Raw genomic sequence first — 27,804 nt, 5'->3', positions numbered from 1 at the left:
ACACAAAAGCAGTCCTAAACAATCTGAAAACAAATGACTATGTCTATGTGCCAATAAAACTTTATTATCAAAAGAGGCCATTTGCTAATCCTAATTTAGTGAAAAATTTGGGCTAAATTTGCCTTTCTCCTCTCCCTTTCATTTGCAGTGGGAAATTTGGACAGGTCTTTCGACTTGTAGAAAAGAAAACTAGAAAAATCTGGGCAGGGAAATTCTTCAAGGCATATTCAGCAAAAGAGAAAGAAGCTATCCGAGATGAGATCAGCATCATGAACTGCCTCCACCACCCCAAGCTGGTCCAGTGTGTGGATGCCTTCGAAGAAAAGGCCAACATCGTCATGGTCCTGGAGATGTAAGTGGCCCGCTGCTGAGCAGCCAAGCTCGGTGGGCCTGGTAGCCCACATGCCTCTCCCTCACTATCCCTCCCCGCCCCCTCCATCCTGAGATGGAGAGCCCTACAGACATAGCATGGTCTACACGACCCCTGGCAGCCCCTGTGGCCTGGGGCTGACCATGCAGAGCAGCCAGCACATCTATGCATAGCATGGTCCACTTAAAACTGGGATGGCTGTAACAAACTAGCAGAATTTTGGGGATCCTTGCCCTCTTTTCACCCTCACCCATGAAAAGGTCAAGGTTATTTCTAGTCTCCTTGGTTTCATCTAGGGGCACTCTGAAATGGCTTTGGAGCAGAAGGGGGAAGACCAAGAAATTTTCCAATAGCCTGAGAAAAAGAAGGGGCCCAGGGGGCTGGGAACTGGGAAGGCAGAAGTGTGCCCTTTGGTATCCACCTGAGCTCCCAACACACTCCTCTGTGCTCTTGACTTCTCATTCACCAAAACCAAAGAGGAGCAATTTCTGTGCTGGGTTGTACAAAGGCAGGGGGCTGGATCAAATGACCTCTGGGCAAGGCTTTCCTAGAATTCATTGTTTCCTCTAGTCCCAACCGCCCCACCACCCCTTGCACCTCTGATCAGCTAAAACACACTCACACTGGTATGTGTGCACACACACATGCACACATACAAGTATATACAGAAACATACATGTTTGCTTTGCTAAGACTGCATCCTCTTCAATGTCCATATTTTTAAAGTTTCTTTCATTTTTAAATCTGAACTTTTTGAATATATGATAAAAATCACATCAAAAAATATAAGAAAGTACACCATGTGGGGGTCCCATCCCAACCCTGCCCCCCATCTACCCTATCTCTACCCTCCTTCCCCCACATGTAAGTAACTTGTTTCTTGTTTTGTCTGTATCCTTACAAAGTTTCTTTATGGAATAAATACATACATAGCCCACAGTAGCCCTGTGGACTGCAACTTTTCACATTTATTCTAGAACAAGTTGCTTGGTCCGGGCCATGTGGGCATGTGAGGACATGTGAGAAATGTTTTATCCTTAGATGCTGTTAAACCTTGAGGAAGTTTACGATACATGATGTGTGTGTGTCATTTTCCACCCTTTAACAATAAGGTAACTTTTTTTTTAATTGTATTACTTTTATTGAGCTGACAGTTTACAGCACTGCCAGTGATTTTAGGAGATAGGTCCACACCTCTTCTGATGGATGTAAGCACACCACCCCCCACCCCCCGCTCCAAAGCCCCCAGAGTCCTCCACTACAGTCCAGTAGGCCTCCTTCCTGCTTCAGAAGGAACTTGTACTCATTATTCTATACTTCGCTTTTTTTGTTCACTTGGAGATAGTCCCGTGTCAGCAGCTAGTGAGTATCCTCATTCTCTAGGCTCTACGGGGCTTCATCTCTCGCCAGTTCCACAGTTGAGAGAAGTAGTCTTCTTCTGCTGAGTCACGTGGTTTCCAAACTTCTGCTTTTACAATCACTGTTTACAACCTTGTATGTACATCATCTTTTCACTCATGCCTGTATACATCTGTCACATGAACCCCCAGAAGCATGGGAGTGCTGGATGAAAGGGTATGTGCATTTAAAATTTTTAGAGATAGTATGAAATCGACGTGGGCGCCCTAGAATTGCTCGCCCTGAGCCTAGGACTCTCAGTTCTTTGGAGAGGACTCTAAGAACACCTTGGCATGCTTTCCCAAGAAAGGTGGGACCAGGCTTGAAGTAGGAATGGGGAATGAACCTTTTCTCTCCTTTCACCCTGCGGATGTTTCAGGGTGCTTTCTTCTCACTGCTATTTCTGAAGGAATAGCAGAGCTGAGATTTGGGTTTGATGAGCCTCCCTTGAATCTTCTTTCTGCCCTTATCTGGCAGGCAACCTTGAATAAGTTATTCAACTGTGCCAATCCAGAGTTTTATTATCTATGAAAAGAGGATACGAACCTCCTCGTGAATGCTGTGGGGCTTAACTAGAGCACAGTGCTCTATAATTGGGGCTATTCTTAGTAATAAGATGCATTGAATTTTTCTGTACCCTGCTCTTTTTTCCACTTAGAATTATTTTGTGAGCATTTTAACACCCATTTATGTGTTAGAGAACAAATCCTACTATTCAGGTTTGGTGTTCTAAGTTAAGTTCTATTCCTGCTGAGCTCTGCTTTTGTGATTGTCAAGTCCTTCCAGTGAGAAGAGGTATTTGGATTAGACTCTCCTGTTAGTGGAACTCTCCAAGAGTCACAGAAAATCTTCATTCAAATCTGGGAATATATTTTCAGCTCCAAATTCAAACTTAGCTCCCCACTTTCAGAAAAGGTCTAGGCCATGCCTGTGGCTTCACTCACCGTGTCCTCACAATGGCCCTGTGGGCTGCAACTTTTCACACTTATTCTAGAACAAGTTCCTTGGTCCAGGCAGTGTGGGCATGTGAGGACATGTGAAGAAATGTATTATCTTGAGATGTTAAACCTTGAGCAAGTTCGTGAGAAGATACAGGGAGGGGGAAGGAGGCAGCCAAGCCTGGGTAAGGCCGGCAGCAGCACCAGTGGGCAGAATACCATACTTAGCTTGGAATTGGGAGTTGGCAAGCTGGATGGAAAATGTTGGGAGGAAACTTAAGGCTTCAGCTGGTCTGGCTTTCATCCCTCCATCCCCCCACACACACCTCCCCCAGGGACAGGAGCAAGTCTTACTCAGGCAGATGCCCGAGGATTCGCCTGCACTCGGGCTAAGGACCATGCAACTTGACAGGAGCCCAGGCAGAGAAGAGGAAGCAGATTCATACTCAGGCTGTACTTCCCTTCCAGATGAAAGGAGTCTATCTCTGAGAGGGGTGAGGTTCGGCAGTACAGTTTGCTTTTTTGTTCATTGGATGGAAAAACTGAGTAGTACCTGGTAATAGAGAAAAATGAAAATGAAATCCTAGTTCCCAACTTTCAGTTCAGTTGCCTCAGACATAGTAAGATCAGAATGAACAAACCACCCTTTCTGACCTCTGATGATGGGACAAGTGTCCACCACCATGGCGGTGTTGCTCTGAGACCTGGGTCCAGGCTCCTGGCCTGGAGTCTGGGCTTATCTTCTTGGGAGTGTTTGGGACATTCCAAGTGATACTTGGACCTGAGCACTGAAACACATGTGCAGGTAACTCAGAGTCTCACGACCCACCTCACCTTGTGCTGCCACTGGCAACAGTGGTCAAAGAACTTGCAACTAATCATATGACAAGGAGTGCAGGTGTATTGGGTCCCCATGAGGTCTACAGTTTCAGTGATAAATTTGATCCCTTGGGATAAGCTAATCTTGGTGGTAGGTATTAACTTATTCACTCATTTACTCACTGACAATTTATCAAGCACACGTTTCCTCTGGCCCAATCTTGGCCCTTGACATTATCCTACCTTTCCATCAAACCAATACTTTGTACTCATAGTCTTGAGCATTTTGAGAAAAACCTATGGAACCATTAATCCTGTTTGTGTGACTCCTTCCATCCTAGAAAATAACCACAGAAACAGTTTTCTAAATATATTAAGTCTATTTGAATGGGTTTGAATCTATATTGAATAAGTCACTAGAAATGCAGCCGTAATTACCTCCATGACTCACATTTCTACCTTTCATTGCCTCAGACATTCCAAGGGCAAATAAAGGTTACTTGCTCTTCCAGAATATTTATGTTTAAAAGCAAATGTCTCGGGGCACCTCGTCAGTTGCCAGGTATAAATAGGGTCTAGAGATCAGCCAGACCTCTTTCAGACACATTCACAAACAAGTTGAAGACAAGGCAAACTTGGTACAAAAAAAATGCAGAGACAAGACTATGGAAACCCAGTGAGGGAAAGATCATTTCACATGGGGAAATCCAGAGTGATTTCTCAAAGAATGAGAATTTCAGGTGCCGTCCCAAGGGTGGTGATTGAGTAAGTCAGAATTTCTCAAATATGTCTGATGATAAGAATGACTTGGGGGTTTCTTACTAAAAAATGTTTCCTCAGATCTCCCCCATGATTTCCTAAATAAACCCTTCAGGGGAGACGCTCAGGAGTCTATACATTCAACAAGAGCCCCAACTGATTCTTTTTGTTCAAAACGGTTGACCATTCCTCTGAATAATATAAACCAATGTTATCACAATAAAAATTAGCACGGTAAAACAAACAAGCCGATAACAAACACTGAGCTCCTACTATGTGCCAGGCACTCTTCTCAGCACTCTACTAGTCTCCATAGCAACCCTGTGAGGTGGTGTTGGCTTTATGTACATGTTACAGATGAGGAAATTGAAGGATGGAGATGTTAAGAATTACCTGAGACCTGAGAACAGTGATTATAGAGTTTGATTTGGAGCCTTGGTGGAGAGGGCTTGAGGACAGAGGCGCCACCTGCTGGCCATCTGGCAGCCTCCTCGGGTTGTTTCTGAAGCGTCACTTCCATCGCCCCCCAGCGGCCACTGACATAGACTGACCTTGCTCAGGTCAACCTTTCCAGAAGTGAAAGCATTAGCCAAATGTGGAGCTAGACAGAGACTGGTGTGCTGGGCCCCACAGCGCACCCCTTATTGTCTCTTGTCATTGGGTCAGTGACAAGACCCACTTAGCCTGCCAGCCATAGTCGAACATTATTAATATGTGCTGAGCAGCCTACTGGGTACCAGGTGTGATTCTTTACAGAAGCTTCTTTATTCCTAGCTCTGTGAGGTAGGGGCAGATATAAGGAAACTGGGACTCAGAGAGGTTAACTTGTCTAGCTCACACAGTTTGTTGAGCTCAGCTCTTTTCCTTCATCATGATGACTCCCCTTAGAAGAGGACTGGCCCAGTGTGAAGGCCACCCAGCCTTATGCAGCTGGCAGACCTGCAGGCCATTGTAGAAAAGAGTTCACTCACATCTGGATGTTACATAGGTTACCAAAGAGATGCTTTAAACTTTCTGAGTGGAGAGCAAGGAAGGTGGGTTTGAGGGCTGGGACAGGGGAGCAGAGAAGACCCATGTGACTCAGACAGCAAGTCTTTGTGTTTGCACTAAAGGGCAATATGCCAGCTGGCTGAAGTTCCTGGGGCAGTCCTTAGCAGGAGATGCCTGCTGTGGGCCCCAGAAACACTGTGGCCATGATCCAGAGTCTGTTAGGAAGGATGTGCTACACTTCTAGCCTGGGCAAGGAAGCAAGAGAGACAAGTTACTTATGGCTGGAAGGAGTAAACTGATACTATAGGTCTAGCCAGAGTAAATAAATCTATCACTAGGGCAAGTGTGATGGGTTACAGCCAATGAATTTTAGAAATTTTGCTGACACTCATTATTGAGGATTTTTTTCTTGTGCCTGCCTCTGCCAAACAAGTGCCTATGGTACTATGAATGATTTAAGCTTCGGTTTCCTAAAAGACATGTGCATGTAGAGTGCAGGAAGAATCTCCCTTACACACGTATGGCCATTTGGGGAAAGGAGACTGCCCAGCAGTTACCCTTTTGCTAAGGAGATCAAGTCTGGATCTCTCAGTCCATGACAGCTTCTGCAACTGCCCAGCCTGAGTGCTCCCCCTAAATATCTCAACAACTTTTGGTGTCTGCCGGGCAGGGTTCTCCAAGCAGGAAACCAGCAGGCCTAGGCCCCTCTCACTCAGAAGACTGGGACCAGTGTAACAGGGTAGTGCCCTGGGACTCAGGAAGCTACAAAAAGTGTCCAGCACCCCCAGACCCTGGACTTTCCTGCCAGTCTCCCCCGTCTCCCCAGCCTGCCTTGAGCAGCCTCCCTGCCAACTGGGCAGTGGAATCCTGTGGTCTGATGGCCCCCTCTGTCCCCGCAGCGTGTCGGGGGGCGAGCTGTTCGAGCGCATCATCGACGAGGACTTCGAGCTGACGGAGCGTGAGTGCATCAAGTACATGAAGCAGATCTCGGAGGGCGTGGAGTACATCCACAAGCAGGGCATTGTCCACCTGGACCTCAAGCCTGAGAACATCATGTGCGTCAATAAGACAGGGACCAGGATCAAGCTCATCGACTTTGGTCTGGCCAGAAGGCTCGGTAAGGCCAACTACCTCTCCTGATGTCAGTGTGGGGGGTTCGTGCTGTTTTTAGTCCACACTCTCGATATTAGAAGGCATGTGTTGAAGTTAATGTCAGAAACCACGGAGACGACTCAGGCTCAAGTTCTGACCAGGTCAGTGCGTGATGAGCTGTAAGCCCCAAGTTCCTTCCTTACCTGTAAAGTGGGGTCAGAGTCGTACTTACTCTGTAGCTGTTAAGGGAATCAATGAGTTAATAGTTAATAGAGAGGTCAGAAGAGTGCCTTGCACACAGTGAGCACTAGTGCCTTGCACACAGTGAGCACACAGTGAGCACTAGATAGGCATTTGCTCTTCATTTTTTTTATTATCACCATCTTCTCTGATACCTTTAGCAGCAGAATTGTTTTGGTGCTGGTGGCTCCCCACCTGTGCATTGTACTGTAGTGTCCAGAGCATGTTCATGGCTTTCTTCCATTTGATTCTCAGAGCAGCCTTATGGGGTCAGTGGGGAAGATTGAACCCAATTTACAGATTCAAGAAACCAAGGTTCGCAGTAGCTTTGCCCACCAGGTACCACCATGAACCAGGGAGATGCTGGGCCTGGAGTGAAGATCCCAGAGAGAGTCCAGGGTTCTCTAAAGCTCTCTGTCCCTGGTGGGAGCCATGGGTGGGGCAAGACAGCGAGGCCTTTGTTCCAGCCCTGAAGTCACTTTGGTGGGTGACTGTCTGCCTCGCACACACCTATGTCCCATGGGCCTGCATACTCTTAGATGTCTCTGTAATTGAGGAAACAAGTTCATCCTCTCTACCTCCTGGCCACCTCCCTAGGGCTAGGGCGAGCCTGCCTGAGGGGAACTGGTGCTACCAGGTAAATCTTCCAGGATACCCAGCCATAAAGAAAAAGGTGAGGACTTGAGGTCCTCATGACTGTGACCTGCCTGGCGGTCAGAACTCCATGCTGGTGGATGTGCCTGCTCTGCTTTCTCCTGCTGAAGGCCCAGTGTGGGGGGGCTGGGGTCCATTACATGCCTTTGGGCAAGAACCACCTATAATTTAAGCGAAAAGGGAGCTAAGGGCCCAGGAGCTGGCAGTGTCAGAGTCTCAGACACACACCAGGCAGCGTCCCTGGTGAGGAGATATTGTGGGGACAGTGGTATCCACACAGGCCCAGACCTGGGAAGGTTTAACATTTAGCAGGAAGGGTTCTGGTTGGATCAGAGCAGGTCCTGAGGGCTGTGAACTGCTTCAGTTTAGAATACTTGCTGTGAGCTGTGTACTTCCAAAGGCCAGATGTGGCCCACAGGCCAAAGGTTTGCCTCCCCCACTGCCAAAGAGACTCTGGGAGCTGGTGCCTTTTTTCGGGCATCCTACCAGGCATCTGGCCCTTCAAGGCTTAAAGGCACCACCTTAAGGTTAAGATTTTTCCTGACTATCTTGACAGTTTCTTGGGGGAGAGATGTGTGGAATTTGGGGAGAGGACCATGTAGGTTTAGGTCCTGGACCCCACTTGGTAAGCAAATTACTTCCTTTTCCTGGGCCTCCTCTCCCTCAGAAGGGGGTCATACCTCCCTCTTTGGGTTATTGCAAGTGTTAAGTAGGAAAGTCCTGATAGAGCAGGTAGCGGGGGTGCACAGGACAGAGTGGACGTCATCAAGCACAAGTCACATCCCTGCCCAAGGGAGGGTGGGAGAGACTGGCATGGGAAATGACCACTTGGGGTACCGGCTTTAATGCCTTCCCCCCTCCCACCTCACTCAGGACTTTCAAGATAAGGGTGCAGTTTGCAGGTTTCACTGGTGGGGCGCGTACTTGCTTCACGAGGAGGTGGGTGTCTCTGCCTCCTCGGAGGACAGAGCATCCAAGGCTCGGTCCTTGTCTGTGTCCCACCCAGATTGGGCACAATGCACAGATTGAGGGAGCCACTTGCCTGGCTCATGGAGGTTCTGGTGGCTGATCCCTCTCCCTTCTGGTTACAGAGAATGCAGGGTCTCTAAAGGTCCTCTTTGGCACCCCGGAATTTGTTGCACCTGAAGTGATCAACTATGAGCCCATCAGCTATGCCACCGACATGTGGAGCATCGGGGTCATCTGCTACATCCTGTGAGTCTCAGGGTACACGGGGGGCAGTGGAAGAAAGGCCCAAGGAGGGTCCCCAAGCTGTCCTCCTTTTGAAGGGGCCAGGATAAGTTGTGATGGGGAGCCCGGGGTGCAGGGGAGACACCAGGTCTTGAGAAGCAGTGTTTGGTCAGCTTGCTCTGTTCAGATCCAGCTGTGTGTGGCCTGGCTTGGTCCCTGGGTCCTTCTGCAGTCTCCAGGGAGGCTTGCCTCTCTGTTTTCAGCTGGTTTTCTCACTGCCACACAGCCATGATTTTCACGTCAGCTCCTGATGATCCTCAGGACGAACTTGAGAGTAGGGTGTACAGGGCCTTCTTTTTCATCTGATGTCAAGGGCACAGGCCCAGAACGTCCTGGCTGCCTACTTCCCACAGTCCAAGAGGGAGGGCAACCAGCCTTCCCAATTCACCCAGGACAGACAGGACTTTCGGTGCTGGAATGAGGACAGTCCTGAGCAGACTAGGGCCATGGTTCTCTCTATGGGCCAGAGGCTGCGCTGTGACTTATATGCTCAGTACATTTTCACAGTCAACATACCCTATCACAGGTGAAACGTAACCTATATCCATGAGAAAATGGCACTCTGCTAAGGACCCCACAGCCCTCCTCGTGCCCCTCCTATCTGCTGTCCCCCCCAGAAGTAATCATTATGCTTTTGTCTAATGTCATGCATTAGTTTTTCCCATTTTTAAACTTTGTATAAATGAAATGATACAGAAGAAAGTAGCTGGCTTCTTTTGTTCAACATTGTTCATGTGACTCATTTAAATTATTTTGAGTAGTTGTAGATTGTTGACTCTCAGTGCTGTATAGTATTCCCCTGTGTCAACATCAATTTATTCAACCATTCTATATTGATGGACTTTTGAGTAGATTCCAGTTTAGGGTATTACAAATATTTTGATACATGTGTTTTATGAATATATTTATACATTTCTGTTACATATATAATACAGAGTTAGAATTACCAACTCAAAAGAGCATTTTATTTTAAAATGAAAATTGTTTTAACTGGAGAAACGTAGTCATTTGGATAATGTGGTAGGTTGTTTATTAGATTACTTTTAAAGCTAAAACCAAGAAATAGGGAGGAGCTTTTTGAAATAATTTCAATGACTAGGGCAGCAGCCTGAAGGTGTTTGGGCAGGGGGATGCCCCGAGTTAGGAGGTCACATGGCAGGGAGGCAGGAGACCAGTGGGCATGATGGATGAGGGTCAGCCCTGCGCAGCCTCCCCAGTGTCCTGGTTCCTAGACCCACCACTGTGGGCTGCTTTGCCCTCTGGGAGTTTTCCAGATTGTTTCTCATTGCGGGAATGAGAAACATCCCAGCTAGTGCTTGTGGTGCCAAAAGTGAAAAATTAGAGCCAGCCAGATTGCTTCCTTTCCAGCGGCTATGTCAGTTCTGGAGCTGCTGCCGGAAGCCCCAGAAGAAGTTCTCTAGCCACCGCCCTTAGGGAAGCTGTTTGGGGCTGATGGTTGTCAGCCTGGGGCCATTGAAAAAAGGAGCATTCAGAGAGTTGGGGCAGGTGATCACTCATTGATTATTCAACATACCTTCCTGGAACGCCACCAGAGTGACAAGCTCTGTCCCTATAGGTGGGACAGGGCAGTCTGCCTCCTTTTCTGACACCTGCTTCCCCCTTTTACCTCCCTCCCCCTATTTCCTGAGGACTTGGTGTTCCCTGACTTCCTTTGGGGACTCCAAACCCTTCTTTGTACCCTGCCCTCAACTCTACTTCCCCTCTTTCTTTTCTCTTTCCCCCTTCCCCATCCACAGTAAACAGCAATTACTGTTCAGCCTTTCTGACTGGGCCCAGTGCCATAGATTTTCCCATTTGGTTCAGGTGTTGAGCCCCTATCATGGTCCAGAGAGCTGGGTTAGTCCCCATCCTGAGTCTAACTTCTGGGGACAGTAGAGAAGGACCTTCTCGTACCTAGTTTGCATGCAGGGCTCTTCAGATCAGTAGCCCCCCCAAGGGCTGCCCTGCCAGCTCCACCCCTGAACACAAGCGTTATCACCTGATCCAGCTCCAGCGCCTCACCCCACACCAGGCCAGCCACCACCCGCAGGTTTTGCTTTCCAGGGACTTGGGCTGTGGTTAGCACAATGAAGCCCCAGGACTCTGCTCCCTGGATCACTGCACAAAATGACACCCAGTTTTTCCTGTCAGACCCTCACCCAACCCTATCACATCTTCCCACCCTAGCATCAAATGAGTATCTGAGGCTAAAGGGATAAAATCCTAACCCATTCCTAAGCACCCAGTGGTTCTGCTCAGAGATGTGTGGTCCCCTTAGCTCATTTTTCATGCAGCTGGGTCTTTGGCTGCTGACAAAACACTGTGAAACATTGTTTCCTGATATTCAAGCCAGAGCAGGCCATGCCTTTATATCCAATTTCCTGGGCGAGGTTTTGCAGTTAAAGATTACAAATTAAGAAATTATAATACCTTGCAGTCATTACATTTGTGACTCATCAGGACAAAGACTAGTATTTGACCATGGAAAATCAACAAGAACACTCTACACACCAAGTGTCAAGTGAAGAAAAAGTAAAGTATCTAGGAACTTGCCCACACCAATACAATTTTGCGAAAACCAGATAAATCCATTAGTTATGTTGGAGAGGCGGGAAAAACCTTCCTCTACTCCCTTAAATTCAGTGAAATTGGGGGCCTGCAAATCAAGCTGACAAGAGACAGATTAACACTAGAAAAGAAAACAGATTCAATCATACGCCCATGTGTAGGAGTTCACAAAGAGAGATAGCATTCCGGGCTTATATGCTATTTTAGCAAAGAGCTATGAATTGTAGAGAAGGAACTAGATAAAGGAAAAAGGGGTTAGCACTTCTGGGGCGTAAATTATAAGAAGGTGGTTGGGAAATATGTGATACAGAAGGGTGGTTTCATAGGCTTTGTTATGCAGATAAGAATCTTTCCTCTTCCTGGCTATGGAGAAGGGAACATTCTTTGTTGTTTTTTATTTTGTTTTAATTGAGGTAACATTGGCTCACAACACTGTATGTGATTATTCTGAAGCAAAGGATCACACTTCCTCAAATGCATGCCCCCACACCACACTCCCAACCAAGGCAGCATAATCTTCCACCTTAGTCCTGGTCCCCCTCTTTTTTTCCCCTTCCACCTCCCAGTCTGTAGCCTCAATTCCACAGTCAGATTTCATCCAGTATTTGTGTTGGAGAGGGAAACACTTTTACAAATGGAAATGTATGCCACCTTAACAAAGACAAATTTATGCCCTGCTTTTATACAGAAAGAGTTAGGACAGATCAATAATCACAGTCCTTGCTCAAAACAGTCTCAGCTCAAAACAGTCCTTGTACCAAAATGGCATAATTTGGAGTGGCATACTCTGATCCCATTCAATTCAAAACTAGAAAAAAGTAGGAAGAAAGGTGAGAGGTGAGTAGTTTAATGCTCAGGCTACTATCTCTGTTGATTGGATTGATTTCTTTTTTATAAAAAGACAAATGATCCTTATATAAATTCTAGCAGTGAAGAATAAGCCCTCCCCTCCAAAAGATTTCACAAAATCCCACCACCCAGTAACAAAAATTACTAAAATCTGAACACTCTCTTTATCATCCTGCTCTGCAGACATTCCAAGTTTAATTTAGAGACACACTGGTTTACAGGGACTGTTGGGGGAGCTCCTGCAGGCAAGTTGCCAGCTGGGGCTCAGAGGGTATTTCAGATGGATGGGCTGCCAGGAAGGAGGAGAGCCAGAGGCCAGAGGCGAGGAGACTCTCTCCGACTGTGAACATTACAGAGATTAAGCCCTATCTTTGCAGGATTACAGTTCCTAATTAGGAAAGGAGGTTTACAGAGGGGACCTGACAGCATTCCACAGCAGGACTGTTTGCTTTTCCTGCAATCTTCTGCAGTTCCGGGGACTTTCTCCCTCTGTTTCAAATGGAAAATGAAAAGACAGAAGAAAGCAGGTAGCTGACAAGCAAAGTCAGGCTGCTTCTTCATAGACCACACAGGATTGTAGAGACAAGGAATGCTGGGAGGCCCCTAGGAATTCTAGCCCAGTACCTGTGGTTGATAAAAGGGGAGACAGACACCCAGAAAGGGGAAAGGAGTAGCATGTAATTGTGCAGGCTTCCTTCCCTCATTGTGATGTGGCTGAGAATGATTATCCCGTACTTTCTTAAAGTATAAATCAGTGGCTTGCTAGAAGATGCTCTAACGCCATCCACATTCTATTATTCAAAAATACAAATATGTTGATTAGGGAGCGGATTATGTTACATTGTAAACCTTCATCAAAATCATTCACTTTGCCAAAAATTCCCTTTCTTCTCTTTACAAAAGGTTATACCATGGCAAATTTTTCTCAAAATTTGTTTTATGAAACTTAGTTTTCAGGTACCTCCTAAGCTGAGGTGTCTTCAGTGCCAAATCAGCTCCAGAAGAGTTTGTGTTATTGCTGTTGACGATGGAGTCATAAGAATGTGGGGAAAGGAATGTCAGTGGAGCCTCAACTTGGGAGGTTGATGGGGTCAGGGAAGGACTGCCTACATAATTTTGGGGGCCCAGAACAAAAGAAAAAGGTAGGGTGACTTATTCAAACATCATTATGAATTTCCAGACAATGGCAGCAGAGCATTAAGCCATGAGTAGGCTCCTTCCAAGGGTGGGACTCGTGCTGTTGCCAGGCCTCTCACCCATGAGGTTGGCCCTAGGTCAGGGTGCTGGTGGGTGGCTGGCTGGTGTGAGGATGAGGTGTACAAAGGTCAGAGGTAAGGCCAGTGAAGCCAATCTGTCCTATTCTTCTTTGAGACACTTTACCATCCCAAATTTATTTGGCTTTCACTACTGGCAAATGCATTATTCTTAAGGTCAGAAATAGGTAAGGCTGTGGGATGATCCAGAAGAACCGTGTAGTATCTCTGGTCATGGGCCCCTCTTACTGTGGGCAGGTCCTAATTCTGGGGATGAACCCCACATCATCACCCAAATGTCATGTCAAGTAAGTTAAGATACAGGCTCTCGGGCCCAACCCCTGGGTGTAAATCTCTGACTGTGGGTCCTTTGCAAGTTACTTAACCCCACTCTGTCTTTCAGTTTCCTTATCTGTTCAACAAGATAATGAGTTCCCTGCATCACAGGGTAGTGTTAACATAATGGGTTCATCTAGTTTAAGCTCTTTCCCGGGTGTCTGACACAAAGTAAAGTTTGATAAATGTTTATTGTCATGATGATGATGTTGGGGAAGGAGGAGGAGTAGAAAGAGAAGGCCAAGCAGAAAAATCAGCGACCACTCCATATTTAAGCAGTAGGTTCTCCATTTTATAGACACAGAGATCAGGGAAGTTGTCCAGCGTGACCCAGTGAGAGGACAGGTTGTGTGCTTTCCCCCACTGTGGCACCTCTTGGGAAGGCTTTCTGGTTTGGCCTAAATGCCTCAGATGCACTGAAGTCAAGTGTGTATGGGCTACCACCTTTCTGATGCAGAGTCTTCACACACAAACTTGCTGAGCTCCCGGAACTGGGCTTTCTTGTTGGTGCTAAGGGCATGAAGATGAAAAATGGAGAGTGCTGGGACTGATGGGTGCAGTGAAGAGTGCTGTACCCTACAACTGTCCATGGGATAGGAAATGACTCCTCTACCTGGGGACTTTGGAGAAAATTCTGGAGGGCAGAGGTCCAGCCTGGGCTTTGGAAAGAAACCACAGAGGGAGGGCCCCTGCTGTGTACCGCGTAGTAGTCCTAACCTAGTAAACTCCTTCTGCCTCAGCCTTACCTCAGGTGGCATCAAGAGGCAGGGAGAGACACCCCAAACATTCAATGAGTGACTGAAAGGAGGCCACAAAACCCCTAGGGAACCATTCCCTCTCTTCTTTCTGAGTAGGAAGAGAAGCAGGTGCTGGGGAGTTTGGAGGTGTGGGACCTTGCCGGCCCTCAACTTTGACTCAGTTAGCACTCCCTTGAGGGGGCATCCCACCCTGCCCTCCTGCCAACCTCCCTCATTCACCCTGCTCTCCTACTCTTATCTCCTCAGAGTCAGTGGACTTTCCCCTTTCATGGGTGACAACGATAACGAAACCTTAGCCAACGTTACCTCAGCGACCTGGGACTTTGACGACGAGGCATTTGATGAAATCTCCGATGATGCCAAGGATTTCATCAGCAGTTTACTGAAGAAAGATATGAAGTAATGAAATTTCAGTCTTTTCCATTTCCCCACTCCCTGGACTGGTGTCCAGAGACAGGGTTTCTGCCTGCCACAGCTCCCTCACCTGAGGAGGGGAGGGTGGGTGTTGTGAGTAGGGGAGAGGTCTTCCAGGGCCCCTGCTCTCTCGTGCCAGATGCTCTGCTCATCTCTAGAAGCACAGAAACCTCTCTTGAGAAGCAACGCCTGATGGAGTGTTATAGGGAATGGGGCAGCCCTGAGTAATGTTTTCTTTTCTGTGTACAATGTGACCTGTACAACCCAGCTAAAGGCTCAGTGCCTCTTTTGGAATTTCAGGGAAAGTATACCATTTGTGGATCCTGACCATATCCCCAGACTACTCTGCCTTGATGTTGTTGTTGTTTCATATATCTAAATTAATTAAGAACTGCCTGCCTGGATGTGGCGGACGCCTTCTACTACGGCCAAAGTTAGGCTGAGATCCTGGCTGACTGGACTCCTGCCTCTGCCTGCTTTGTCTCTGTCCTCCCAACAGTACAGACTGAGAGGTTCCCCACCTCCACCTTCTGGGGCTGCTTATAGCTGCCCAGTGGTCAGTGAAAAAATACTTAAAACAGTCATGGACAGAGGAAGGCCTGTGTGTTCGGGTGTGTGGACAGCCTGGTCAGGCACATACTAAGTATTTCAGTGACAGAAGGATGGAGCTTGGAATTGTAGTGGAGATGAAGGACTGCTGCTGAGGACTTTCCTGGTAAGGGGAACCAGCTAAATAAAAGCAGAAAGGTGAGGACTGTGTGTGTAGGGAGAGATGCCTGCTCAGGGTAGAGGTAGGGAAAATGTCAGGTGAGAGCAGTTGGCTCATCAGGGACCTGTAAACAAGTGGTCAGAGGAGGCAGGGTCCGGCTCCAGAGGCCTGGAGGAGTTGTATGTGGCAATAAGAAGTCAGAAGCTTTGCCCAAGGAGGGTGGTGGTGAAATTGGGGGTGAGCCAGAGGGTAAGAAGGTGAGGGTCAGGCCAGAGGCTCTGCAATGGCCAGAGAAACTTCACAGCCTAGGTTCTGCTTGTCTGCCTGGGTCCCAGGGCTCCCTGAGGCTGCAGGTCACCTGGTTTCCCTCTGGGAAAGGAGAGCCAAGTTGCCAAAGGAGCAATGTTAAAGGGCTTCTCAGATGGTTCTGCCTGGTTTTCTGCTTACCTAACCACCTCTTGGCCCTTGTAAGCCATCTCAGGACCACGGTCCTCCAAAGGCTGCATTCCATACTCCTTTCTGGTGAGGTCTTTTAGAATCTTGCTGTCCCAGTCTTTGTATCAATAGGGAGGACCCAAGGAGTATCTGGATGTTATGAGGGGCCTAGATTCCCTAACAATTTGAAGAATCCTTGTTTCCAAGGTGCCACAGGAAGATGCATACCTCTTTTCTAATAATTCTTTTCCAGGAATGTTTTTTATCAACCACACTTCACTCACCAAAGATTTGGTAAATGAGGAATTGTGTGTACACTCTAATTTTCATCTAACCTTAAACTAGCTCAATAATGTGCTATGTTGGCCCCTCTACTCTCATAAAATGGTCTGATTCCAAGTATATCAAGACACTAGATTCCCACAAACTCTTAAACTCAGCATCTCTTCAACCAGAAATCTCTATCTATCAGTACTTTCTTAAGTGTTTTTCTATTATAAAAATAGATGTACATATATGTGAATATGAAAATACAAAAACATTTAAATAATCCACAATCCCCTTATCTAAAGATCACCATATTTTGCTATACTCACTACTCTCTAGTCAATTTTCTGTTTGTATTTGGTTCTTTGGACTTTATTAGTCCTGTTACAATTAAGGGCAATGGCCCTGCAGTATTTCTAGTTTCCCAGAGCTTTCAAAAAGATTAATGAGTTTCAGTGCATTTCTAAGGTTGTCATAATTCATAGGTTGTATGAGGGACATAATTCATAGGTTGTATGGGAGACATAATTCCTTGAGTTATAAGATGAGAGTTCAGAAATTTGACCCACCATCCCCCCGTCCCCCTCCCTACCAGACAAGGAGGTGGAAGAATTAGTTCTCCACAGCCCCCATGTGACCCTGGAATGTCCAGATTTGTCTGCTCCTAGCACTTACCCTACCTAGCCCCCAAGGGACTCTAGTTACTTTCTCAGTGGCAAGGCCTTCTTAACACTGTTAAGCTGGGTGCGGTGAGGTAACTCAGACCAGGAGAGGAAGAAGATCAAGAGCACAGTGATCCCAAACACAGTGGAAGGACTGGGGAGCGGGGAGTCCTGGGTGAGGCCAGGGACAGGTGACCTCCCACTTCTGATCTGACCAGCAGTTTCTGAGGTCCCCTCCTGCTCAGAAATCCTCTGATCTCTGCCTCCATCAGAAACCGCCTGAACTGTACCCAGTGCCTTCAGCATCCGTGGCTGATGAAAGACACCAAGAACATGGAAGCCAAAAAGCTCTCCAAGGACCGGATGAAGAAGTACATGGCAAGAAGGAAATGGCAGGTAATAAGGGATCACTTTGGACTGGGCCCGTCACATTTGGTGTATTCAAGCCAACCACATTACAACTTGTCCTCAACTCCAGAAAAGTTTCAGTTTGTTTTTGAAATAAACCTGGGCTAAGATTGATACTTCACATCTTGCAGCTACTTGGCAACCTTGGAGAATACAATCCCTTTAAAGATAGCCTGATGGTCTTACATTTCTTTAGAATGAAGAAGGAGGGCGCTTGATCTAAAGAGAGAGACACCATCACCACCCTCAAGATAGATTGTATGTTACCAGCTACATGTCCTTGGGCAAGTGACTTGACCTGACTCTGCCTTTTGTTCTCACCTATAAAATGATAATGGTGTCAACATCACAACATTGTTGTGGGAATCATGAAGCAATCTTCATCTAGCCTTTAGCACACTGCCTGTTCACATAGCGAATTCTTCAAAAATGATGCAAGTAGCTAGAACATATGGAGGGCTGGCATAAACATTCAAAGAACTTTCTATGCATTCCTCTTGCCTCACAGGAGATGAATACTATTACCATCCCCACTTTTCAGACAAACTAAGGCAAAGAACGTTTAGGAGAATCATCCAGGATCACTTAGTAAGTAGGAAGGCCAGGATCCAACCCCACAGACTGTATCCTAAGCACACAGCTTTAATGAGACACAAAATTGTCTCTGATTATTAGCAGGTGGATAAAATAACCATCCAAAACCACAGAGAAACTGTCATTATCTATTTGTATTACCACTGTTAGTATTATAAAATTCCTGAGCTACTGGAGGGTGTGTGGTTTCTTTACTCCAGGAATGTATAATGTAAAAGGGAACTAAGCAGATAGACAAAAAAGGACATACTGTACATCAAGAATTATAAACGATCAGTATATCTCTCCATACCCATATATGTGAGTGTGGACAGGAGAACAGGCTGCCACTCCAGAGTTGATGTGGTTGTGAGGAAACGCCCTGGGGCGGGCATTTGAATTGGTCACGGAACATGGGCTGGAACACAGAGAAGAGCAATAATAGCCCAGAGGAAATGGCACGGATCTGGGACCTGTGCCGCTGGTTTGGCCTTCCTGACAGTACCAGGATCTTTCGTGTGGGTGGTCAGGGAACTGGGGGGCACTCAGGGATAGCCCTTAAGGCAGAGAAAAGGGAAATTGCCTATTTAGGGGCAAATGGACACATAATTTGTTACACAGGATCAGCAAATGCAGTTCCCTGGAAAAATGCAACTTCATACAAAGGTTGAGAGGAGAAAGTGCTAGAAGGACTGCAGGGGTGTGGTTTGTTAAAGAACTGCTGTCCCATACCCACCTAAACCAGAGCTCTTCACAGTGCGAATCAGTTTTTGGTCATCACTCCACCCACCACCACCCCCTCCCTGACACACACACACACACACACACACACACACACACACACACACACAGAAAAGTTTAGGTGGATCTCCTGGGCTCCCTCTAGTGCCAGGTGAGTTGAAATACCTCCCCTGCTTACTCTGTGGGACCAGGATCCAGGAGTGTCTGCTTTCTTTATCATCCTTTGGCGAATCAAATAGCAGTATGCCTGGATCAGATGGGGCTGCTGGGGTGGGAATGGGCTGTCCTTGAAGCTGCATCCCACTGGATTTGCTTGGATGAGACTAGAGAAAGGGGCAGCCTTATCAGGCTTTCTGGGGGAGAGCAGACACATCTGCTGGTGAACAAAACCAGGATGATGTCTAGCTCCCGGAGATAAGTAGAGAAGAGATACAGAATGGGAGAAGTAAATGGGATTTTTCAGTCAGATGGGCCAGGAACCATAATATATGCTGATATTTTAATCAGTTAATTTTTTTCTTGTTGCATACAGTGTTATCAGCCGTAGAATTTTCTATAAGTGAGGGGAAAGAGAAGGGCAGAATTCAGAGAAGCAACTTAATTGAAATATTTTAATACTTGTGGCAGCATTTGGAAATGTTTTTTCCACAAAAACGGTGGTTAAGTTTCATAAAGTTACACATAAAAGCAGTCCACAAAATCCCATTCAACACATAATATCTCTGAAGCATAATTCCGCTGGGGATAATTCTACTGCATCTGACCATCTTCTGCCATATTGCTCCTCAGGAAAGTGTTTTCCACATGTTCTGCTCCAGGTGCCAAGACCTCCGGCTCCCCTGGAACAGAGAGTTCCCTCTGGAGGCAGTTGAGGTTCTGTGTGGTCGGGCAGGGTGGAGTGCAGTGGAGCAGAGTGGGGTGGACTGCAGTGGAGGGAAGGGGCAGGCAGGAACGCAGAACTCTCTACGGCTGCACTGGAAGAGGTTCTTGTTATCATTTTACTGTCGTTTTCATGAAAGGCTCGGGGAAGAAAGTAACATAAGAATGTTTCCTAGAAACAAGGTAATGTATAGAGACTGATCATACTATTAATCTTAGGATGAAGTTATATATATATATCATGCATATCAAAAAGATTTTCAAAGGACATGCTGGTGAGTCTCAGCATTGGGGCTGGGCATGCGAGCTGGATAACAGCAGCTCTGCATGGACAACTGGGAGCAGACGACTAGGACTAGAGGTCTGTGGGCAGCCAACTTCACCTCCCAGACACCATCCATTGGACCCGAGGACTATAGGAAAGAATGCTTATGACCCAGGATAGCACAGAGTACTCTTGGCCGTCACATTTGGATAATATGCCCTTGTCGGGGTACACTGTAGTGTTTTAGGACTACAGGGCCCATGATGGGTGGCTGGCTGGCTCTAGAGAATCAACTGGCCTCAGTTGCAAGGGATCCTCTCAGCTTTAGCATTGAGAGACCCTCATCCTGGGAAACCTCAGTCCTGGGCAAACCAGGCTGGCTGGCCATCATCCCTGGCTGGCCCAGAGGAAGGTGCCTGTCCTGAATCAGAGAGCCTGGTGCAGGCCCTGCCCTCCTGGAACGCAAGAACCCGCCATGGCAGTGCTCTCAAGCAAGTAAAAGCTTGCTCAAAACAAGGATGCAACTTAAAAAATTGACGTTTGTTGTCATGACGGTCCAACATTTTTAAAGGTCTTGACCAGTAAAGCAGCCACTAATGTTCCCCTCAAAAGCATGAAACCAGAAGCCTAGGACATACAGGTATATTCCTCTCCCAGTTCTGACAAATAACTTCCCTAGCAATTTTTTTATTCAGAAATCAGTTTGCAAAGATTGAATTCTGATGTAGATTATATTTTAAGTTTGTCCTTGTTAACCACTTCTTACATTTCTCCTCGTTTTAGAAATTATATGCTGTATCACACCATCTGATGGAAAAGATCCCCCTGTATGTGACTTACTCATTAGTCCATGTGAATTTGATTGCCTCATTCTGGTGCCTTCATATTCTTTTGTTAGAAGAAGAAGGAAGACACACAAGCGAAGACAGTCCTGGCCAGCCACCATCTATTTGCTTAGAGTTAGGGAACCCATGAGTCCTGGGGGGAAGTGTTTCATAGTCCATGTCCACAGGCATGAATCATAGCCTTTCTATAGAAAACCAGAGCTGCAGAAAGATTGGATTTTCTCATCCAAGGACATGAGATCCAGAGAGGAGCACAGACTTGCTCAAGATCACACAGTAATTAGTGGTTAGAGGGCTAACCTGTCCCTTATGGAGGACAAATCCTCAGTTTATAGATCACTAGCCCAGGGCAAACCAATAGGTGTTGGATACAAGGAAGGGAGAGCTAAGAGTCTGGCTGATTAGGAAGTAGTCTGCTCTGACATCAGTGCCACAGGGAGGGCTGTCGTGGTTGGCAACACATCTTACCCATTCCAGAGGTCGAGCTAAGCTCCCATGGGAAGAGCTGAGTCTCTCTACACTGCAGCTAGTGCAACAAATAGATCAATGATGTCACCAGTGACAGCCTCTCCCACAGGAGAGTGCAAGATCGCCAATTGGTCTCAGGCTGCGTGGCAGGCGCTCTGCAGCGCCACGCCTCTGCACACAGTTCACTTGGTCAGTTGGCAATTCTCACCTTCTGTTGCTCATCACCTGGGCTTCTGTTCAGAGTGGCCCAGCTTCACTGTGGCAAGAAGGCCACGCTGCAGTCATGTGTGCAAGAGGGCAAATGGCCAGATGATGAGCAAGATGACCTGTCTGTCCAAAGTGCATGAGAATAGTCTGCAACTACGAGGGCTTGTGACATGACAGAAAAATGACGGTCTCCACTGAAACCTCTCTCCTCTCTCTTCCTCCCTTTTATTCCCTCTCTCTCTGTCTCCCCCTCCCCCTTTTTTTCTGTATGGTTCTTTAGTGCCCTGAAATTCTTTACTTCCAAAATAATCAATCTTTTTACTGGCACCTTCTGGATTTCCAGATAGTTCAAAATCTGGAAATACTTAGTGTGGGAAGTGAATTTAGGAGGAAAATGACTGCCGGAAATGGGCGATCCAATGGGCAAGTGCTAGACGTTTGCCCATGTATAGGCTGTTTCTTTTGCTTTCTCCAGAGAAACAAGCAGTCAGTCTGTGGTGACATCTGCTCTCTGGATGTCTGAAAGGATGGTTTGGGTGTAGGGGTGGAAAGAGTTATGCCTTAGTTTCTTATCTTAGCCATCCTATTGATTTTAGAAAAAGAGTGAGAATCTGTCTCTGGTGAATCCTCTCACCCTCTGCACCTCTGGCCTCTACCCCACCAGTTCAAAAAAGGAAAGAAAGAAAAAGAGTGAGAAAGATTTTTAAAAGGGCAGGAGCATAGATACAACATAACATTGGGAATTTCTTGGCCTCAGTCCTATGCTTGGTAGGATTTTTCACAATGCAAAGAAAATTTTCGTCTTAAGTTCTCATGTCCTTTTCAGATCTTTTCAGAAATGCTGCCCTGTCCCAAAGTACCTCTTCTCAGAACAGCAAAGCACTGTTGCTTTTCCTTTCCTTGGGCTTCATTTTTGTGCCCGAGTGTGCTGCATGAAACAACACCCCTCCAGAACCTCACTGACGTTCATAGACTGGTGCTGGGGCCAGCAAGTTTCTCAAAATCTCTTAAACTTCAGAATCATAGGCAGAATTAAATGAAATCCTGGAGACAATCTTGTCCAACCCTCTCCTTCTACAGAGAAGGAAACTGAAGCTGAGAGGTTAAATGACTTGCCCAAGGTCAATAATTTTTTTTATTTTTTTATTTTTTTTCCGCATCAGGGCCTGTGGGATCTCTAGTAACTATCTTCCCGACCAACTAAAATCCTATCGCTAGCATTGTTTTACGAGAAACAGCCCCAGCGGGCCCTGTCAGCAATAAGTCTTTGGAGCTGTCTCAGCCTGCAGTTGCTTTATATAAACTATCCCTTTTATGGGAGTTGAAGCACAGTATGAAAAGGGTTTTTGTCTCATGTTGACCTTGTTTAGTCACATTAATGCACGCATCAGTTCCAGGCCCCATTCCTTTCTCTGAACATCTTCTGACACGCTGATAGTGCTGAGCAGAGCAAGGTTGGGCTCACTCCTCCAGCAGAAGCTTGGTGCACGGAGGCCTGTTGCAGGGGACAGCAGCTGCTCCTGGGTCGGGCCCTTCTCCCTGAGTTCCTCTGCCCCGCTGGAACCAGGGACACTGCCTGAGTCCAACCTCAGTGTCTGTTTTCCAGAAAACAGGCAATGCTGTGAGAGCCATTGGAAGACTGTCCTCTATGGCAATGATCTCAGGGCTCAGTGGCAGGAAATCCTCAACAGGGTCACCAACCAGCCCGCTCAACGCAGAAAAGCTAGAATCAGAAGGTAAGGAGCTCCAGGAAGATTTTCTTCAACCTATTGGTGAGAAAGGAAGGGTGGGGACTTGCGGATCATTTTGAGGTTTGGAGGTTTTGGATGTTTTTTATAATACAAGCTACAGGATAAAATTCAGAACTACTTTAGACTGCCCTGACAATTAAGAGTTTAGTAGCTTTTTAAAAATTGTTTATCCTGAGGTTTGACTGTTTTCTGAGAGAACGTTAGATGGGCTCCACTTTTCTCTTCCTGATATTTTACTTAAGACTTAGTAAGGCTTGGGCCTCCCCGGTGGCGCAGCGGTTGAGCGCTGGGTTGCGAAGCTGCCCGCGGCCTCTGCGGCGCCGGTTCGATCCCCGGCTGCTCCCCGGCCACCGGAGGAGGGTCCCACATGGCGCGCAGACCTCTCCTGCCGCCCGCTGCTCCCCTCAGCAGTGTACTTCGGTCCTTCTGCCTGCTCTGCTCCCCGCTCTGGCTCTGGTGAATTCTCTCACCCTCCCGCGCTTCTGACTGTACCCAGTGCATGTATAAACAAAACAAACAAACAGACCAGCAAACAAATAAATAAAGCATGCCTCTATACAAAAAAAAAAAAAAAAAAAAAAAAAAAAGACTTAGTAAGGCTTTATTCAAAGGCTCTTTCTCATTACAAAGTGATACTGTGGGTAGATAGTGGGTAAACAAAATAAAAAATCATGTAGTAGTTTATATTTTTATATAACCCTTAAAATAAATTTTAAATATTCATAAAAGTAAAAGATATTTCTGTACTCTATTTTCATGTTTTTCCTTCAAACGAACATTAATTCAAATAGTCCATTTTGGGGGCAGTTTTCACGATGCTTAACCGTGTCATGTGAACTGGGTAGACTCTGATGGGCAGGCCCCTTCTTGGAGACCAGTAAGGTTAGCGCCCCTCTGTCATACAGATGCTGCCCTGTCTATCTCCTCGGTAAAGGCCTCGGCCTCTTCCTGTTTCAGATATGTGCCCTTATCTTCTTGAGGTGCTCATTTGACCAGAGACACCTCCACTTTATGCTGCTGGGGCTTTTGGTATCCAAAGGCAAGGAGTTACGTCTAGATTGCATTTCGCACAAAGGGTGGGCAATTGGCAAGACCCCTTGTTTGAGTGTTCTTATGAGACTGAGACAGAATCATTGGCAGAACATAACCTGCCCTCTTGATCTATTCCTGCCACTACTCAGATGACCCAGAAATAGTCTGAAGGAGAGAGAGAGGCAACAGGATCCCGTTTTTTTCCTTAGGCCAATCCCAAATCCTGTTTCACAATCATAAAACATGAAAGTAGCATAAATGTGGTGAACAGAACTAGCACTTCCAGATGCCTCTATGGCATGGCTTCTCCTGTCTAACAGGCAAGTGAAGGATCTGCCACAGGCAGACCAAGGGGTACAAAGAGATCAGGAAGGCTGGTGTGATTCCGTCCTTCTTAGATACCCTCATATGTATCCTGAAACAGATGAAATGCAGCCAAAAATCCTTTTTAAAAATTATTTCTTTTCAATGTGTCAGCATAAGGGAAACGGGGAGGCCAAACATTTCCCGAGTTTGGGCACAGTTCTCTCCTCTGCCAAAGCCATTTGGCCAGTGGCCAACCTGTCCTCAGGAGAAAGGTGTATGATTCAGTCCTCTAAGCTGCATCTTTTGCTAAATTATAGCAACACTTAAAAAAAAAAAGTTAGCTTTTTCTAAACTACGGAAGTGGAGAGAACAAGGAATGAAGAAATGACCACATCTCTTCCCTTCTAGAAGATGTCTCTCAGGCTTTTCTTGAGGCTGTTGCTGAGGAAAAACCCCATGTAAAACCCTATTTCTCTAAGACCATTCGTGATTTAGAAGTGGTGGAGGGAAGTGCTGCTAGATTTGACTGCAAGATTGAAGGTAAGTTGTAGCTGTTCTTCTTTTACTACAAAAGGAGTATGGTTGACTGGGGGAGCCCTACTGTGCACCTGGAGCAAGATGCCAGTCTTAGACAGCCTGAGAACCGTTAGAAACAGCTGGTGAGGGAGTGAGTCAGGAGGGGTGGTCCTACAGCCCACTACCCTGCTCCATCCCCTTAAGGTTCATGCCCTTCAGTGACTCACTGCATATGAGAGTTTACCTACTTGTATCACCTAGTGATTTTGCATGGACCTACTTAGCTATGGAACATGCTTAATAAGATGTGCTTTGCAAACTTCTAGAAAACATGTGAATTGACCACAAGAGGCTCTCAAAAGAACATTGGCACAAAGGGTGGAGTCCTGGCTCACTGCACATCGGCTCAGTTGGGCGGGGATCAACTAGTGTGGGAGTGCTGGGGTTGGGGTTCTGCTGAAAACCACGGCTGTAAGATGGCATCTAATGCCCCAGGTGGCTCTAGGGATTCTGTGACATGACACATGCAAAGAGGGGAAACCTTTTATGTCTTTTAAAGATTCATGTGGTCAATGGAAAGGTTGTGGACAAAGGGAGAACAGGTTTTGGATCAAACTAAAACAAAGATGCAATGTGACTTCAACCTGAAGGAAATCACTCAATTTGTGCATCTTCCGAATGCTTGCTTCTCCACCTGCCAGGAATAGTGTGGCCATAGACGCGTGAGAGGCGTGAGTTATTAGCATTCAAGAAGCGTTAAGGGATCATAGCATAGCACCTGAGAAATCAGCAATGTTGCTGACATAAAGATTTCATTTCTACAGATTGCAACATTTTAGGAAAATAAAAGCAAGATGAGACAGGGCTGGATGCTATTGTCTTTGAGTTTGTCACAGTCATGTGCCAATCATAGTGGATGCTTATCTTCCCTTTCAGTCTGACCAAATAAAACACAGAAGTTCAGTAAGAAACTTTCCCAAGGTTACATAGCACAGGACTACAGTCTGTAAAAGCATGTTTCCCATTTTGTAAGATTCCCCAGCAATATATTAGATATTTACATTTTGGATAAAGTAACCCAAAATTAGCAATGAAAAAGTTTTTCTCCTGTGTCATATTAGCAAAATGCCTTGGCTTTTATAATCTTTTTCCTTTCACATTCAGTAATAAACCAAAGTGGATGTGCTGCCTTTGCTAGTGTGAGAGTACCCACATTGGGGTTCTGCTGAAAACGCTGGGCCTCTGCTTGTAATTCTTCATCATCAGTGTCATTGGGCCCCTGAAAGTCTTTCCTTTTTTAAGTTTTAAAAATTATTGTAACATAGTGATTCCCATCTTTGTATTCACTTTTCTCTTTGGGATTATTTCTTTGGTATTTGTAGAAGATTGGAGAACTAAAGAGAAATGAAAGCAAAGGGGTGCTGCTCCAGTAAAAATAAAATTCTACTTGAAAAGAATGTTAGGATTCTTAAGTCCTAGAGATAATCTTTATTCTGGCTGAGGTTACAGGTTGGTTTTTGTTATTTTTGTTGTTCTGTAAAAATGCTTCAAAATTTAAGAACACGTCTGCTGGAATTCTTTTATATGTATTTTAAAGGCATGTATCATATGTGTTTATATAGAGATCATGTATGTTCTTAATACTGAACTTCACAAAGACATGACTAATGCATAAAATGAGGCTAATCAATGCGGTCAATGATCAACTAAACTAAAGACTTTGGATCGAACTTTCTTCTTCTTCTCCTTTTTTTTTTTTTTAGAAATATCAGTTCCTCTAAGTTATGTTTTACATACCTGCCCTCAACTTTATTGAATTATAATTTACACACCATAAAATGTATCCATTTTAAGTCTACAATTCAATTTTTTTTAGTAAATTTACAAAGCTGTGCATTCATTACCACAATCCCATTTTTGAACATTTTCATTGCCCTCTAAAAATCCCTCCATTTGTTCTGTCACTTTTTATTTAAATTTATTTATGTTGGAGCTTTTATACAAGGTAAAATAAATTTCTATTCATCCAAGAAACTATAATATTTCACTCTAGGTGTGGCGTGGGAGTCAGGGTGGTGGTCCAGGTAGTGCTCGATATTTGTATAAAGGTGGGAGGTGGTGCCAGTAGGTGGGTGGGAAGTAAGGTGACTAAGATACCTTATTTGGGGTTTCAGATATTAGTGTTTACAATAGATGTCCATATTCAAATATAAATCTCAAAAAAGACACCAAGAGCTATCATATTTTTTTTCTTTTCCCCCTTAATCAATAGGGGTAGCTTAAGAGTGGATTACATGAGTCAATAAGAAATTCTGAATAATGGTTTCTGCAACTTGTGTTCCCTCCCTGTGATATAGGTTACCCAGACCCTGAGGTCGTCTGGTTCAAAGATGACCAGTCAATCAGGGAGTCCCGCCACTTCCAGATAGACTACGATGAGGAAGGGAACTGCTCATTAATCATTAGCGACGTTTGTGGGGATGATGATGCCAAATACACCTGCAAGGCTGTCAACAGTCTTGGAGAAGCCACCTGCACTGCAGAGCTCATTGTGGAAACCATGGAGGAAGGCGAAGGAGAAGGGGAAGAAGAGGAAGAAGAGTGAAACAAAACCAGAGAGAAGCAGTTTCTAAGTCCAGCTATAAAGACTCTTTCTCTTAAGATTCCAAACAAACAAGCAAACAAATCCATGATACTAAAAGCACCTATTGTGATAGATTATCTAGTTAAGCCATCTGGGGGTTGACTCTTCAGCAACAGCAGTTGATACCTAGCAATGTTTCTGATGGGCATTAATTGGAATTAGTGGGCACCTTAAGATACCATTACAGTACAGCTCGTTTTTATTATGGAAAATCATCGGTAACTTGTCTGACTGGTTGATTTTAGAAAGTAACTAAAAGAAATATTTATCTGGGCAGTCATAAATTCCCCAATTGAAAGTGCTCGCAAAAAAATAAGATCCTGAAGCCACAGCTCAGCCCAGAGGGTGCCTGGAGTTGGAGGGCCCTTCCCTGCTCCTGACTCCAGAGGTCTGGGTCTTCTCCAGGA

The 27,804-nt window shown here is 45.8% G+C and overlaps 1 protein-coding gene across 6 annotated transcripts in view; it reads left to right on the top strand.

Annotated features, from left to right (window-relative positions):
* The window catches only part of MYLK (myosin light chain kinase), a gene marked incomplete at both ends in the record, with an annotated part of 170,417 nt that extends 143,059 nt beyond the window's left edge, over positions 1 to 27,358 (top strand). For all 6 annotated transcript variants that reach the window (XM_084232504.1, XM_084232500.1, XM_084232503.1 and 3 more), the window contains 8 exons: positions 149 to 352; positions 6,174 to 6,391; positions 8,352 to 8,475; positions 14,522 to 14,674; positions 17,035 to 17,158; positions 22,755 to 22,884; positions 24,646 to 24,777; positions 27,111 to 27,358. In XM_084232504.1, the coding sequence (XP_084088630.1) occupies positions 149 to 352; positions 6,174 to 6,391; positions 8,352 to 8,475; positions 14,522 to 14,674; positions 17,035 to 17,158; positions 22,755 to 22,884; positions 24,646 to 24,777; positions 27,111 to 27,358 (1,333 nt within the window). The remainder of the gene's footprint in view (positions 1 to 148; positions 353 to 6,173; positions 6,392 to 8,351; positions 8,476 to 14,521; positions 14,675 to 17,034; positions 17,159 to 22,754; positions 22,885 to 24,645; positions 24,778 to 27,110) is intronic.
* Between the last annotated feature and the right edge of the window lie 446 nt (positions 27,359 to 27,804).

This window comes from Talpa europaea (genome assembly GCF_964194135.1).
Source record: "Talpa europaea genome assembly, chromosome: 4".
In the NCBI taxonomy this organism is placed as follows: Eukaryota; Metazoa; Chordata; class Mammalia; order Eulipotyphla; family Talpidae; genus Talpa; species Talpa europaea.
This window is presented reverse-complemented; position numbering and strand designations above follow the sequence as displayed.